Source organism: Amblyomma mixtum, chromosome 1 (assembly GCF_055824585.1).
Source record: "Amblyomma mixtum isolate Tamu chromosome 1, ASM5582458v1, whole genome shotgun sequence".
Taxonomy (NCBI): domain Eukaryota; kingdom Metazoa; phylum Arthropoda; class Arachnida; order Ixodida; family Ixodidae; genus Amblyomma; species Amblyomma mixtum.
This window is the reverse complement of record NC_143012.1, coordinates 294,234,572-294,249,074: the sequence shown is the minus strand read 5'-3', so window position 1 is coordinate 294,249,074 and position 14,503 is coordinate 294,234,572. Positions and strand designations below refer to the sequence as shown.

General features: G+C 46.1%; 2 protein-coding genes across 3 annotated transcripts in view; one reads left to right on the top strand and one right to left on the bottom strand.

The window, feature by feature from the left end:
- CngA (Cyclic nucleotide-gated ion channel subunit A) overlaps positions 1-14,503 on the top strand; it is a 344,600-nt gene that overhangs the window by 161,499 nt on the left and 168,598 nt on the right. The gene's annotated exons all lie outside the window — the stretch shown is intronic.
- LOC149372102 (uncharacterized) lies at positions 7,324-11,625 on the bottom strand. The gene is made up of 3 exons (XM_089581629.1): positions 11,562-11,625; positions 10,009-10,249; positions 7,324-7,645 (listed from the first exon to the last, which is right to left on the bottom strand). The coding sequence occupies exons 1-3, from the start codon at positions 11,623-11,625 to the stop codon at positions 7,324-7,326; spliced, it is 627 nt and encodes a 208-aa protein (XP_089437755.1).

The following is a 14,503-nucleotide window of genomic DNA, read 5'->3' as shown; positions in this document are numbered from 1 at the left end:
GCAACAGTACTACACAAGCGCTCCAAGCGTTACCCTTGAATACGTCCCAGCTTCTCACGTTAACTAGGTTGGTCGATTGGACTTGCAGCGTGGAGCTTCAGCTGCCATGTGGGTGCACATTATTGCAGCCACTACTAAAACACACAAATTTGGCGGAGGAATATGTTCAAATATTTAAGGCAGATTTTTTCTGCCTTTTGGAGTGGCACTTTCGGAAAGCCAATCAATCCTTCCCTTTCCGGTTTACAAACAATCTGCCCTTCTAGTACCTACATTTCGCGAAAACTCATGAAAGAATCGCCGGCTGTTGATTTTACACTGGCCACCGTTTTAAGTGTCCACGTTTCGTGTAATTATTGCTGCTTTCTGGCACTTCAACTGAATAACAAAAAAAACAAAACATTGTGATCATAATAACGCGAAACTTCGAGCATAAATTGCCGATGCAACTCCATCGTGCTCAGGTCCTCGATATTCCTCGCCTGCTAAGCCCTGCCTTCCTTTTGCTGGCTCCCCTCTTCGAAGATTTACCGCGAGGGAGGACTGTTCGAATTTGGGGACTACAGCAGCGCGTTAATGTCCCGTCGTAGATCGTCATCTGTAATGGCGCTCGCCGACTGCGGCACCGCGTGATATGCGTTGCGATGTGTACACATACAATGTGCGCAGAGTTGCATGCAGTTACTCAATGGCATTTCACAACCGAGGTCACGCCAGCAAGCAATATTTGGCCCTCTGAGCATCTTGTCCATCCTTGATGAGGTCTTCAGTTTGCAGTTAGTAGAAACTATCGTTTTCAAAATATGTGTATGTCAGCTGTACTATTTTGGACTTGACAACGCCATTGCGCAAGTCTGGGAATGTGTGCTTATGGAAAGGAATCATCGTTTCATACCTTTCTGTGGACTCTTCCTCCTTTACTTGCCTCCTTCACACTTAGTTTGGGCTCACTGCATTGAACTCTTGTAGAAGGCGCCTAAGTCGGCTGCATGCTTTCCGCGAGATTGGACTGTCGCCACGGGAGGTCCATTAAGCCGAATGCTTTAACACTAGAGACTAGCGTGAAGCATATCAAAAGGTTAAAGGGGCAAGAAAAATAACTGAAGAGAAAGCATAAAAGTGCGAACGATGTTCTTGAGGCTGTAGTGGGGCGCCTTGTTTGAGGTAACCTCCTTTCGTGATTGCACTTGGATTTGCTTGCTTGCTGGTCACGTTAAAAGATTTCAGCTGGGGATGTCATAAGCTCTGTATTAGGGGAATTACCGCACAGCTCGGATCTTCCTAGCCGAATCGCTCTGCTCGGGTACCTTCGTCAACACTTTTTTTACTCCTGTTACTACTCTGCCACCACTTTCTCATCATCACTGCGCTCCATTCTCTTTATCCACGTCTTTCATGACACATCAGTGTCCAATGAGCGAAACAGCCGCAAGCAGCAGCACTTGCCAATGTATAGGATAGAACGTAAAAAACAACGATTTTCAAAAATCTCGCCACGCATGTGTATGTGTGCGTGCGTGCGTGTGTGTGTTCGCCTGTGTGCGCACGCAAAGCTATGCACGCATACTGGGCATACAAAAAGAAACAGGCAGCAATCAAAATGAGCTGTCGGGACAAGAGCACAAAGAAAAGAACTGCACGAGCGCTGCCAAGCGTAGCCAATCCAAACATGAGGAGGGTGTCGACATAAATTCCGTGGGAGGGGAGCGATGGCGCAAGAGCGGAGGCTAACCAGGACGCGTGTCTACTGGCGGCGGCCGGAGAAGACGCGCGTCGATGACAGCTCGGGTTCTCGGACGGTCACGACACGACAGGCTGGGGTAGGAAGGGGACGAGGACGCTGAGACGACGGAAGGACCTCAGAGCCGCGTGCGTCGACCGGAGGGAAAACAAGAAAGAGCTCCTCGCATCGGCTTGCTCGACAGTGGAGACTTCGTGTTTTGCCGCCTATAACACGAGGGAAGATAGCGACGGGATGCTGGGCTGATTGGAGTTTTCAGAAGGGGATACCGAGTGCACTACAACAAACATGAAGCGAATAGGTCGACATAGAAGCCCCTACAAGAAGGAGCAGTTTTGATAAGAAGCCGTGTGAAGTGACGAAAAAAACGAAATAAACTGGAGGGTGATGCCGCAGCGTCGCCAATCTTCCAGTCAAAAATGAATGCTGTGAATGGATGCTGGTTTTGGCGTTCGGTTGTTGATTCTAAAATCCCGGGATCAAGTCTTGGCGTGGCGACCTTAATTAGGCAAAGGCGAAATTCAAAAACACTCATGTGCTGTGGGATGCACATGAGCGCGCATTCAAGAACATGAGGTGGTCTTAATCATTCCGGAGCCCTCTATTATGGGGCCCCTTATAGCTCATGTGTCGCTTCAGTACGTTAAACGCCGCATACCTCATACCTTAAGGTTGGACTTTGCAATTTTTATTAATTTTCTTTTCCTGCGCACTTTTTCAGTGTTCATTTCAGGGCATGGTTTTCGGCCTTTTTCGGCGAATATTATTTCCTACAGGCCAATTACTGATCTTTTAACGTAAAAGCGTTAGTACACCATGTCGAAAAAAAACTGTGGTGTTGGCGTTGGCAGCGTTGACTGTTGGCCGGAGCAACCGGCCGCTTCGGCAGCCTATGCGGGCCTACTAGATCACGTGTTCTTGTGGCACCGTCCGAACGTGCCCATCGGATTGTTAGTAAACTGCCCACCGCGGCAGGTTGCAGCTAAATTAATGATTCCTCGCGAGAGGTTGCTCGGGAAGAGCAAACCGAGTCTCAGGAGCCCAACCGATGTCAGCACCTGCCATTGCAGGACAGTGACGCATCGCTTAACCGCTGAACCACTGCGCCAGGAGCGGTGTGAGGGCACCCAGTGATCTATAAGTGTAAAGTCAAAAATTACCAATTCCGCATTTATGGGCATTGACCCATTAATGCTATCGCGCCATATACTTAAGGCCGAGCTAAGTGTCCCCTGCAGTTTTGTCTTTTCTCGGTGAGATAATGCGGTGAAGTCAAAAGTTAGAGCTTAACTTGGCTTTTATGTCAGTCGATGAGCAGTCGTTTAGCGGCAGTTAACAAACAAATGGTCATTAATTACTAGTAGGCACTAATAGCTGTGCACGCAGAAGGCAATGTCATCGCCAAAGAAAAAAATAACGGGAGTTAAATGGTGGAAACGTGAGACAAAAAGTGAGCGGCAGTTGATTTCTGAAAAATTGGGTTTGCATTAGTAATCGCTGGTGCGTTGGCTATAGGTTGAGCTAGAGAGCGGGGCACCACTTGTTCTGCTGTCTAATGACAGCGATGAAACTGGCGCTTGAACGACATAGTTCCCAGAACATGACACTTTTTCGAGACGCTGATGCATGTTTCCCAACGTTTTTACATGCAGTGGCGAAACTTGCTTCAGCAAGTAATTGTACACAGCGGGTGATGACAGTTAACAGCTCTACGCTATCAGTTTATGTCTGGTGACGATGTGGAGCCTCCCGCAAGAAACTGCGCTACGCTAGCAGTCGGCATTTGGCAACGACATCCGCAGAGCTTAAAATGTGGCGGAGCAATCCCTCAAAACGCACAACAGCTTAATCCAACTGTTCGCCGTCTCATCACGCCCGTGGCTTTCGCATTTCATCAATTTCCTCCTTTCCAGAGTGTAACTCCTACTCGATAGCCGGCTAGCTATCCTGGTTTTGCGCTACTCTTATGTTATGGATCAATAACGACTTGCCCAAATTTCCACCCTGGTGAATCATACTGACCTTTTTCAGTTAAAACCGTATTTAGTACATTGAATCAGGCGTACTTTTCCTTTTGTTAGCCTAAACCAAATGTCCGCTTCCTGCACGTACCATCTATCTTTATTGCGTCGCCGGTGTCATCACTTCTTGGTTCACGTGTAAACGCAAGGGATTACGCTTTACTGCGTTGGTCGCTGTTCAGAAAGCTTTAGACTGTTCGCATTCGCAAACATGTGCTTAGGCTTTGCTGACGAGTTAAGCTTATCACGGAAATTTTGCTAAGAGCACCGTTCTTAAAGCGAGTAATTGAAATGCGGGATGGAAGGCTTCTTGCGTCGCCGCCATTGATTGAACCAAGGTAGAGGTTGGTAGCATTGATTCCACTTTAGTGCAACTAGGCCGGGCTACTTTCTGTTTTGTGCCGCACAGGAACTCGCTCCTTCGAAACACTGTTTACGTAAAAAGTAGTTTGGATTAGAGATGGCGACTTTAGCGCAATTTCTATTTCCAAATATTACGCAGGCCGCCGCGGTAGCTTAGTGGTTATGGTGCTCGGCTGCTGACCCAAAAGACGCGGGTTCAATCCCGGCCGCGGTGGCTGGAATTTCTTTGGAGGAGAAATTCTAGAGGCCCGTGTACTGTGCGATGTCAGTGCACGTTAAAGAACCACAGGTGATCGAAATTTCCGGAGCCCTCCACTACGGCATCTCTCATAGCTTTAGTCGCTTTGGGATGTTAAACCCCATAAACCAAACCAAACCAAACCAAACCAAACCAAAACCAAATATTACGCGCGCGATTGAAAAAAAAAGAACACTTTGAAGTGTGCCGCAACCATTAATCTGTGGAAGAAGTGGTATAAAGTTTTCCGAATAAAGTACTAGTGTAAAGGTTGCCCGATAAGATGTTCTTGGTAAAAAAATGCCTACCTCGCAGCGCTGTCCCACGGTTGTGCTTCATGCGCTCACCGCTAGAACCACGATGTTAGTTCATGGTAGTACTAGACTTGAATCGGTGTATTCATGCAGACTTCACTATGTCTTCGAAAGCTTGTTTGAAGCTATATAAGTGAGGACTTTTTTTCCTTATTTTTTCCCCCCCAACAGATTCAGCATAGGTAAAAACGACCGATATTCATAAGAGTCGCAAATACGTACCTTTTTATGCTTCCAGCAAGAAAAATAGAAAAAGGAGAGCAAGGTGTCTCAATGAGTTCTCCTCAGCATCGGATTCCTTGCTGGGAGAAGAGTAATTATACCTCCTCCCTCCTGTTCCTTCCCTTTCCTTCTCGAGCCGCTTGCCACTACTTTTGGGGTTTTTTCAGTGGTTATTTTATGGCCATCTCTTGACGCGATCTCATTTCGGTCTGCGCGCAACCTAATTCCGCTCTCGCTGCTCCATCTGCCATTTCCCCCTTCATTTTTTTTCTCTCTTCAGCTAAGAAGAAGCCGAGAGCCGTTAATACCTGGGGCCCTCTTATTTTGATCGCCTACGAAGATAATTTCGAGAACGACGCACGCATAGGGGACACTCCATCGTCTTTGGAGGAGCTTCATATTTATTATGGCTTTACAATCATACAGCGCATTTTCTACGCACGAAAGGTTTACCTCAGTTATAATTGGAGCATAGTGAAAATTGTTTCGGCTGGAGTGCGGGAACGCGGAAACTTCACTTCGCAACACAGCGTGTTACTGCTTACGATGAATGTTTGGTCAGCAACAGCAGATTCCTATTTGCATTGTCTTGTCGAAATCATTAGCGTCTTAAAAGAGAACGTAGCACATTGTATAAAGCATGAATTCGTGCATTATTTTGTTACGTTGGAGGCTTTTAGATGCTGCCCTTCTATAAGATCGAGTGCAGTACCATGCATGTGATGCCTGAATCTGTGAAGTTATTCTGAAACCACTTACAACATTACAGATATTTCTACATGTTTCGACTACGATGTGTGGATACAAACGTATGTGTTCATTAGCCAAGAATAATTATTTTTGTAGCTAAAGCAACGAAACGTATCAGGCTGTAAAACATAATAAAAAATTTAAACTTTATATATAAGAATGCAATATCCTGAGCGCTAAGCAAGCTGATAAAAGTTCTCTCTGAAATGCACGAATTCTGTTGTTGGTGAACTGTTTTGGTTCATCTTATCAGTACCGCCATTCACAACAGAAGTAGTTGCCTTGGAGACCTTTCATCTCCTTTTATTTTTTGGTCATACCAATTTTTTAAACGAAATAAAAACCAGAAAAGAGCATAATAACACCGCACAGCGACGCACTGAAATATATAACTATGCACTAACCATTACTGAAGAATATTTCCTTTTCGTTCTGCACGTTCAGAGGAGATTTTAAGCAGCAGTTTCAACTGCAGTCGCGTTTGAGAGAACCGTATGCATGTCTGCATCCTGCAGTGAGTTGGCTCATCACGGGAACTACCGCATTCGGTACTGATTAGCATAGAGAACTAGGGGCGTTCAACTGGCAGAATGTAGCAGCGTCCAGTGAATGTGATGAGATGCTAGTCCTCGATGAGTAGGGTGAGAAGGCCATGGAATATAAAAATAGTTCAACTAGCGAAATAGAAGAAAGAAAGCGCGAGAAAAAGAAGAAAATGAAGGAAGAGTGTTAAATGCATTGCATTGCGCCATTTTTAACCAAGCTCTGAGGTAAAGCGATTTTACGTTTTACGGAACGTCTGCACTCCTTTCAGGAAGGAAGCGTTTTGCAAAGAAAACTGGTATTATTATTCCCACAGTACAGCCCGGAATACTTGGCACATGCGCTTGCGACATCTAGTGCACTGTTATGAAAGCGATGTGGACTTTTTTTAGGGTTCAAGCAAAATAGCATGCTCTGTGCCATAATCGTAGGCTATTTAAGCAGTGCTTGCATCACAAGACTTCTGCTTTTTCGTGCTTGCATCACAAGACTTCTGCTTTTTCATGTGTGGCTTTCAAAACGCAGACACATAGAATCATTAGAAAGCTCGGAAGGAATGGGTGTTCGAAATTGCACTGTTGAAGAGCGCAACACTCAGTAACTTTGCTCCTTAAACATAAAGTCTTTCCAATCGTGCCTCATCACGTTTTAGCGAAGTTTCCTTTTTTTTACGATTAATGCTGCCGCAGATGCATAGTCATATGTTTTTGTTCGACACACGTGAGCGAGCTATGCAGCGCCTGTTTGGGCGACGAAGGCGTTACCATGCACAAAAACAATTTCTTCAATCTTACTTTATTGCAGCAAAAGGTTGTGTGTCTGAAGATACATGATGTGGGCCATTGTATTTCAGGAATTATTTGTCAATGACTCATTATGATAGACCGTGAATATCTCGTTGTCGACAATAAAGATAAATGTATCATTTTTCCTTCTCATCACAAGCTCCCGGGTTAGCTAAGCTAAAGTACTCTTTCGTGTGAACAACTGCACTGAGATTGTTGCAAGTTGGGACAGACTTACGCTCCGTAACAATCGCTAGCTGATCAAAACATAGTCATTCTCTGTTTTCTACCCTTTAAGTTTTACATGCCTGATGACGGTATTCACTCCTGGTGCACGGTGTGAAACCTAAGGTCGACGAGGTGCAAACTCTTCTGAAGAAATCCGCGGCTCCTTGGATTCCCAGCGCCGCTGTGCATCCCGTAGCCTCTGCAGGACTAGTGATGGCCGGGGTGCGCCGGGATCCCTGGCCACGTGGGGCGATGAGGGAATTGCCAGGCGCTCCAGGAAGGAGGTGACGAACCCTTTGGGCCCCAGCACCTCAGTGAGCAGCGGGAGCACCGCGCCCGCGGGACTGTTGGAGCAGTCGGGGTAGATTTCTGTGCAGTCCTTGCTCAGGAGGCCCTTGTACCAGGCGGCGAAGTACGCGCTATTGGGCTCTGGCCCTAATCTGCGCAGTGTGAAGGCAACGTGAAGGAAAGAGAGAGTGACGATGATGTTGTTTTTTTTTTTTTGCTGAAGATGTTTGTCGTCTACACAAGGTGGGATCAAATACCCATTTCGCAATAAAGCCGAGCAAAGCTTGTACCCATTGTATCATCGGTGGATACCTGAAGTGATTAAGGATCGAACCCCACACCTCCGCGCATGCTAGGCGTATGCTCAAACCTTTAGGTCACCGCTTCGGTAGAGAGAGAGGGAGATGGAGCCAATCGTTAGGAAGAGTGGCGCTCACATCTATGACGCCATTCGCGACCGCTGGGGTGCAGTGTGCTTTTGCTGGGCGTGGTTTTTACAGACCGAGTGTAGACACGATCCAGCGAAGCGCATACACCGCTCAGCTCTAGGGCTTACCGTGGCGCAACTAGAACTTTTTTTTGTTGCACATTTTGATAAAATCTAAAAAGGGCAAATTGTGGCGCTTAACACCCTGAAGCGACGCACGGGCTTAGAGGGACGCCGTAGTGGAGGCTCCGGATTAATTTGGACTATTTGGGGTTCTTTAACATGCGCTGACATAGCACAACACACGGGCGTCTTATGCGTTTTGCCTGCATGGAAACGCGGCCGCCGAGGCAGGAATGACAACGGTCCTTGCAGACGAGCATAGTTCTTGGCAAAATATGTTTTTTGTTTAAAATCGGAAGAAACTGACTGGCGATAAAGTGCACAAAAAATTCTTGCTGTCATGTGGCGTACCTCGGCTATGCAGAAATCAGATTTTTTTTTTTTTCACTACTATTTCACCTTCAACTATTCAAAAGTGCAACAACGTAAATGGGGCGTTACTTAATACTGTCAGTGGGGCTGCAGCTTTGAGCAGATTATTTTCTCTTTTTCTTCTTTTCTTGTTGGGATTAGAAGAACCTCAAAAGCGCTGTTTGTCTTCGATGCTGCGAGAACAGGAACACTGCCGCGTTTCTTCGCGTAACTTTGTCTGTGCAATTTCCCTGACGTCAGCGTCTCGGAAGCCGCCGGGCTTCATTTTGGCCTCTGTCAAGCTGTAAGCGCCTTTGTTACGCTGAAAAATGAGAACACTGAAGCGGTATTAAGCGAAGTGCCTTTTTTAGTGAAGTGCTGGTAACATTCCTTGCGACCTTAGTATATAGTTAGTGAGCAAGCGCCCTGTAGGCTAACGAAATAAAATTTTGCATGCATTTATTCAAGATACCGTATATAGCATAATAAACAACGATGGTTCTAAATATAAAGTTTTCGTAATTAAAGGCGTTCGTATGGTATGTCGTAACGGAAGGCTCCAGAGTTCATTTTATAGTCCGTGAGTAGGCTGCTAAATGGCTGCTAAAGGGAAAGATGTCATCAGGAAATTGCAGTCGCTTCTTCGTCCTGAATTCCAGGAATTCCAGGCCTTTTTTCAAACCAGATAGGAATACAGATTTATTATTCTTCTATTCCGTAAACTTAATCTAGCGTCTTTGAACTTTTTTTTGTGTTGAGGTTACACTCTCCTAGCATTGCATGCAACTGTAAGGAGTAGTCAGGGTTTTAGGAAAACTTTGAGCATTTCATCTTGAACTCCTTTCTATGCCTCGGTGATGGCCCGGGGGCTGTGGCTACCGAAACTGGGGGTGTAGTCCTGACCATGGCAACTCGAATCCGATGGAGGCAAAATATTAAAGCACCTGTGTACTGAGACTGGGGCGAAAGTCTAAGGTTCCTAGGAGATGGACCTCTCCCTCGTATTTGGCATGAAAGCTTTTTGCGCAGATTAGTATGTAGGTCGCTTGTGATGATGTCAGAGTCGAAGGGGTACTGCAGTCTAAACACAAATAAGCCTATATGGGGGTAAAAAGGGAGTGAGCTGTTGTCTAACGCACTCCCTTTCAGGGGCAGGGTGTGATGTCCAAGTTTAGGATTGGATTCTGATCACTAATTATATAAAACATTTACTCTTGGCAACGCAGGTATATTCCCACAGCAAAACGTAGTAACTTGATGCAGTGAACAATGAAAGGAGGCTTTTAAATGCGGCATCGGAGGTCCTGATGTTAGCAAATATAGAGAAGATTAAAAACGTCGGTTAAAATCTTCGTAACTGCTAGGACTTCGCATGTTCTGAAGAGGGAATTTGTTTCCGTTGTCAGCCGTAAGTATTCTGTACATTTAATGGCGGAAATCTACCCCAGGCCTTGCACAGCATACTCTGCCCCTTAAAGGGAGTGCGACAGAGGGCAGTTTACTCCCTTTGTACTGATTGCGTGTTGTAGAACTTGGAAGACAAACAAAGGAAAATCTCTCAAAGGACTGTCGTAGCGCAGGCCCCTCCCAGTAGATCTGTGCCGAATGCCCTACCTGACAATCTCCTGCCAGTAGTCTGAGATGGGAAACACGTGCTTCATTGTCCGGGCCGCCTCGCAGGCCACGCGTCTCCGGCACCCGGCGCCCACTCTCGCTACAATACGGTGTCTGCGTCTGAAAAAAGGCGTAGGCACTCCTTGGCGCGAGGGCTTATGCGCTTCTTCTACCTTGACCCGAGTCGGCTGCGAAGTCAGCTCTGGGGACAGCTCCGGGCTGCGCACATTCGGGTGGCCGCCTGCGTGGAGTGCATTTATACACCGCAAATGTCAAGTTACATCTAAACAGAGGTGATGAGAATGCAATTTGTCAACACCAGTGATCGAGATTCTTCCCAAATAGCACAGGTATTAGGCCGAATATTGGCAATCTATTGGCATAGGCCGGCCCAACAAAGGCCCAGAGTGAAACCAACCGTTTGCAATATTGAGTCGATTACATGTGCAGCTTGGGTTGCTACTTTTGTTGTTTCCTCGCAACACATATATATACACTGTAGACGCAAGAATTGTCAGGTACGCGTGCACTTGTCGTAAAGAACGCTGTGTTGGTGCTCCGCCTGGAGCTTCTATTTCTCCATGGCAGACACGGGGATGAAGTGAGAACTCGCCGTTTTACATGCCCTAAGCTCGCAGATACGGTGGTTGCTGTGAGGTTATACTGCGAGTCAATGTCACCTTCCTCGCCGCAACGTGCCCTAAACTACTGAAATAGCCGCAGTAGCAGGGGAATGCATCTTGTCTGCATGAATAGTACTGTTCCATGCTACCTTCTTTGTGTCGTTAGGACAAACAAAGTAGACAGACGTAAAACGAATGGTGTTAGTCAGCTGAGGGCGCTCAAATTGCTCAAAGACAGTGACATCAAGTTGACTTAAGAAAAAAAAAAATGTCAGGCGCTGGAAATAAAGCAGGACGCAGATATTCGTACAATTGCAGTAGTTATAAGCAAGGCTTTAGTTCTTCAGGTAAATGAAGATTTTATGCAGAAGATGTGGCACAATGGGGAAAGGAGATGGCGAGATGGGAGGTTATTACCTTCGGCTTGTTAGGAACTTGGGATTTAACACTGCCTATGGCCGCAGAAGCAGCAACGCACAGTGTGGAAGAAAATTATCTGAGAACCTCTGACAGAACTGAAAGGGAGACTTCGGCCTGGCATAGAACTGGGCTCTTCTAAACATGTGATGATTAGCACTTTTTTTTGTAATCCACAGGAACAAGGCAACTCTGGGTGCTGTGTTTGTTTGCGCAAGAAAAAAAAAAGAAACTTTCAAGTGCATTGAAGTTTTGTAAAACAAAAATGAAACCTTGTGTTTTCAGAATAAGCTCGACACAAAGTTTCGACTAACAAGCAATTTGCTAAACAGGTTTCTCTGGAAAGGTGTGACGCAAAGTAGTTCATACAGCTTTGCACTCCTAACGTACCTTACTAATCCCTGAAGGAAGATTGTCATTTTACTAGTGTAATTATCGTACAGAATATGACATGTGCTCTAAAATCCCTTAAAGGTGCAGAAGCAAAAATGTGAAATAATTTCGAACACTTACCTGTGCAGACGACAGTAAGAAAGGTGACGAGCATGATCTTGAGGAGACACTGCGCGGATGCCATTTTGACAAATGTTGTCGGGAATCCCCAGCTGGCGGGGCCAATCAAACAAGGCAACGATGTGCTATAGCTACACGATATAAGGTAAACCGCCACTGGTGTCGCCACACCTTTGTAGCAGAGCTACCCTGTCTTCTTTCGGGAGACCGCTAAGTCTTGTTATAGCAACCTACAAGTGCAGATGCTCCGATTCAAAAGCTGCCTTTTTTCTTTTGGCGTTTAAGACAAAGAGCTCTTCAGTGGGCGGCACCAAACTTCCCCCGGCTGCGCCCAGATCTCGCGAGTTGCTCTCAGCGTGTATAGGACATCGACTGGACCACTCCTTTTATGTGTAGGGTTGAGAACGCCGGTAATCTCGTTGCACCGTGAGAGCAGGAGAAGCGAGAGGGAAAAAAACGCCCGATAGAAAAGGACGATGACCACTTATCATGATTAAAGCCCTGCGTTGTTAAGATACTGGAAGAAAAAAAGGATTCTGGTGAGAAATGCTTTCTTTGTAGTTCCCACCGTTTTGACTCCGCCTTGTCACCACCCCGGTGCGCTGTTTGGAATCTAAGTGAAAATTTTTAGGTGCAGTTAACCATACAATTTATTGCGCACTTAGCCTATTAGTACTTAAGAACTAGAAAGTATAAATAGCAACGACCTAAAACAGCGCAATTTAAAAGTATTATTTCGTCTAAGAAGAACAGCCGACTGGCACTGATCTGAACGCGATAGCGTTAAAGGCTCCGTTACGGAGAAAATCCGGTGTTGACGTTGTGAGCGATAAATAGCGTGACGTATGGTGGCCCCAGGCAGCCACCCCCCGGAGAAGCAGTCTCGGTAGGCAAGCTAGGTCTCGTGAGCTTACCGGATTGTGAGCAAACTAACCACCCTGGCAGGTGGCAGTTAAATTAATAGTTGATCGCGAGAGGTACCTCGGGAAGAGCAACTTCTGTCACACAAGCCCCACCGGTGGCAGCACCTGCCATCGCAGGGCAGTGGCGCATCTCTTTTAGCAGAGTGGTCTGTGGGGCGAGTTGGTTTACCATATTGAAATATACCTGCGCTTAAAAGACACGGACTGAAAGATAGAGGCACACACACTCACCAGCGCTGTGTGTGTGTGTGTGTCTCTATCGTTCAGTCCGTGTCTTTTAAGCGCAGGTATATTTCAATATGCGCATCTCTTAACTACCGTATCATTGCTCAAGAAGTGGTATGAGGACTCTCAGGGACGAATGAGTGTTAATTTTAGAATGGCAAAATCCGCATATTTTGGCATTACTCATTGCGTCATATCCTCAAGGCGGAGCTTTAGTGCCCCCTCTAATTTTTGTCTTCAACTCACCGATGCTACTATATTGACTGCTGTCGCGGCTCCTTTATGCAAGCTGTAAACGTGTTCCGCTTATTATACACTGGGCGGCAAATACAGGGCCGTCAAATACAAAAAGACAATCTCGTGAAGCATCTGCGGAGACGTGAAATTCCCACGCACACGTCTCCGAGATACGCACTCTCAGATATACATATCAGAACGCAGTCTTGGTAGCAAACATGCAGAAAGAAAACTTGCTGAGGAAAAAAATACAAGAACCCAGTAGCTTCCGTAAATAGCCACCTCCCAAAGGCCTCAGCACCAGATGCGGAGGACGAAGAGAAGACGAAAGCGCAGAATAAGATGGCTTCGAATGAAACAAGCCAACATGACAGTCGAGACATCACTTACTATGCGAGCTCACGTCTCTGACAAGACGGCAGAGTGAGTTTTGCGCTCCCTACAAAACAAACAGACGCCCGGCGTCTCTGTCGTCGGCTAAAACGAAGCGGAACCCTTGAGAAGGGATCCGGCCGTGAATGCCAGCCGAGATTTCGTCGACGCTTTGCATCGTCTCAAGCACTGGGCGACGCGAGCGAGCGCATGTTAGGCACTTTCCACAGAGCCCCCAGGGCTTCTCCTGCACTCCGAAGGATTGCACGCGCTTGTCGCGAAAACACGCGCCTCCTTGTCATGTGTGCTCTCGGTCTTGTGCGAACCCTACTGGCTAGAGACGTGACGTATAGAATACAATTTTTTTCCTTCAATTTTCTTTGAGTTTTTTGCAGAAGCCCGAGGACGCTGTCATTGCGGATTTCTGTAGAGGTGCTTTGTGCATTACGTATTCCACTTTGCCACTGAATTCGATCGTTTTCAAGAATATGCTACTGGTTGTTATCAAGAAAAAATGGCTCCTTTCAGTGCGACAAAGTACAGGAAGAATTGATTTATAGGCCAAAGCTTTGCGTGAAAAAAAATTCCTGCTTAAAAAATGGTGCAGCTCCAACAAAAAGGCGATAAATTATTGTATTTGTCGGTATGAAATGCAGCCGCACCCTTCTGTTCGCTTAAAAAGTATTAAGGCGTGTGAATCGACCAGGCCTATTTGAGGAGAGAGGATCTCAAAGAATCTGTTTGCGGCAAATACTTGCTCTGATTTAATCGTGATAGTCCTCCGATAGAGAGCCTGTTCCTTCGGCCCTCTGTGCGACATAACGGGCAATGAGTAATAGGTAATACCCCTGTCAGAGAGTGACTAACAAGAAGCACAACTCTGTAATTCACCTGGGCACATTGGACGGGTGTGTTAAAAATAGAGGTAAACAAAAAGCAATCAAGCGTTATTAGTGCGCTTTTGGAGCTTGCCTAATTGCCTGCAACTGTTATTTCTTAAGTTTGGTCACATTTTGCTGGGACAACATGAACCTGCCGACCTGTCCTTTGACTTTCTCCTGGCGCGCTACAACTGCTATTAGTTTATGCTTAAATATGTTGTTGCGCGGATTTTTTTTTTTTTGAGGTGAACCGAGAATAAATAGCAGTAAAATAAATGTAATAAATAAACGTTTTTTTTTAACC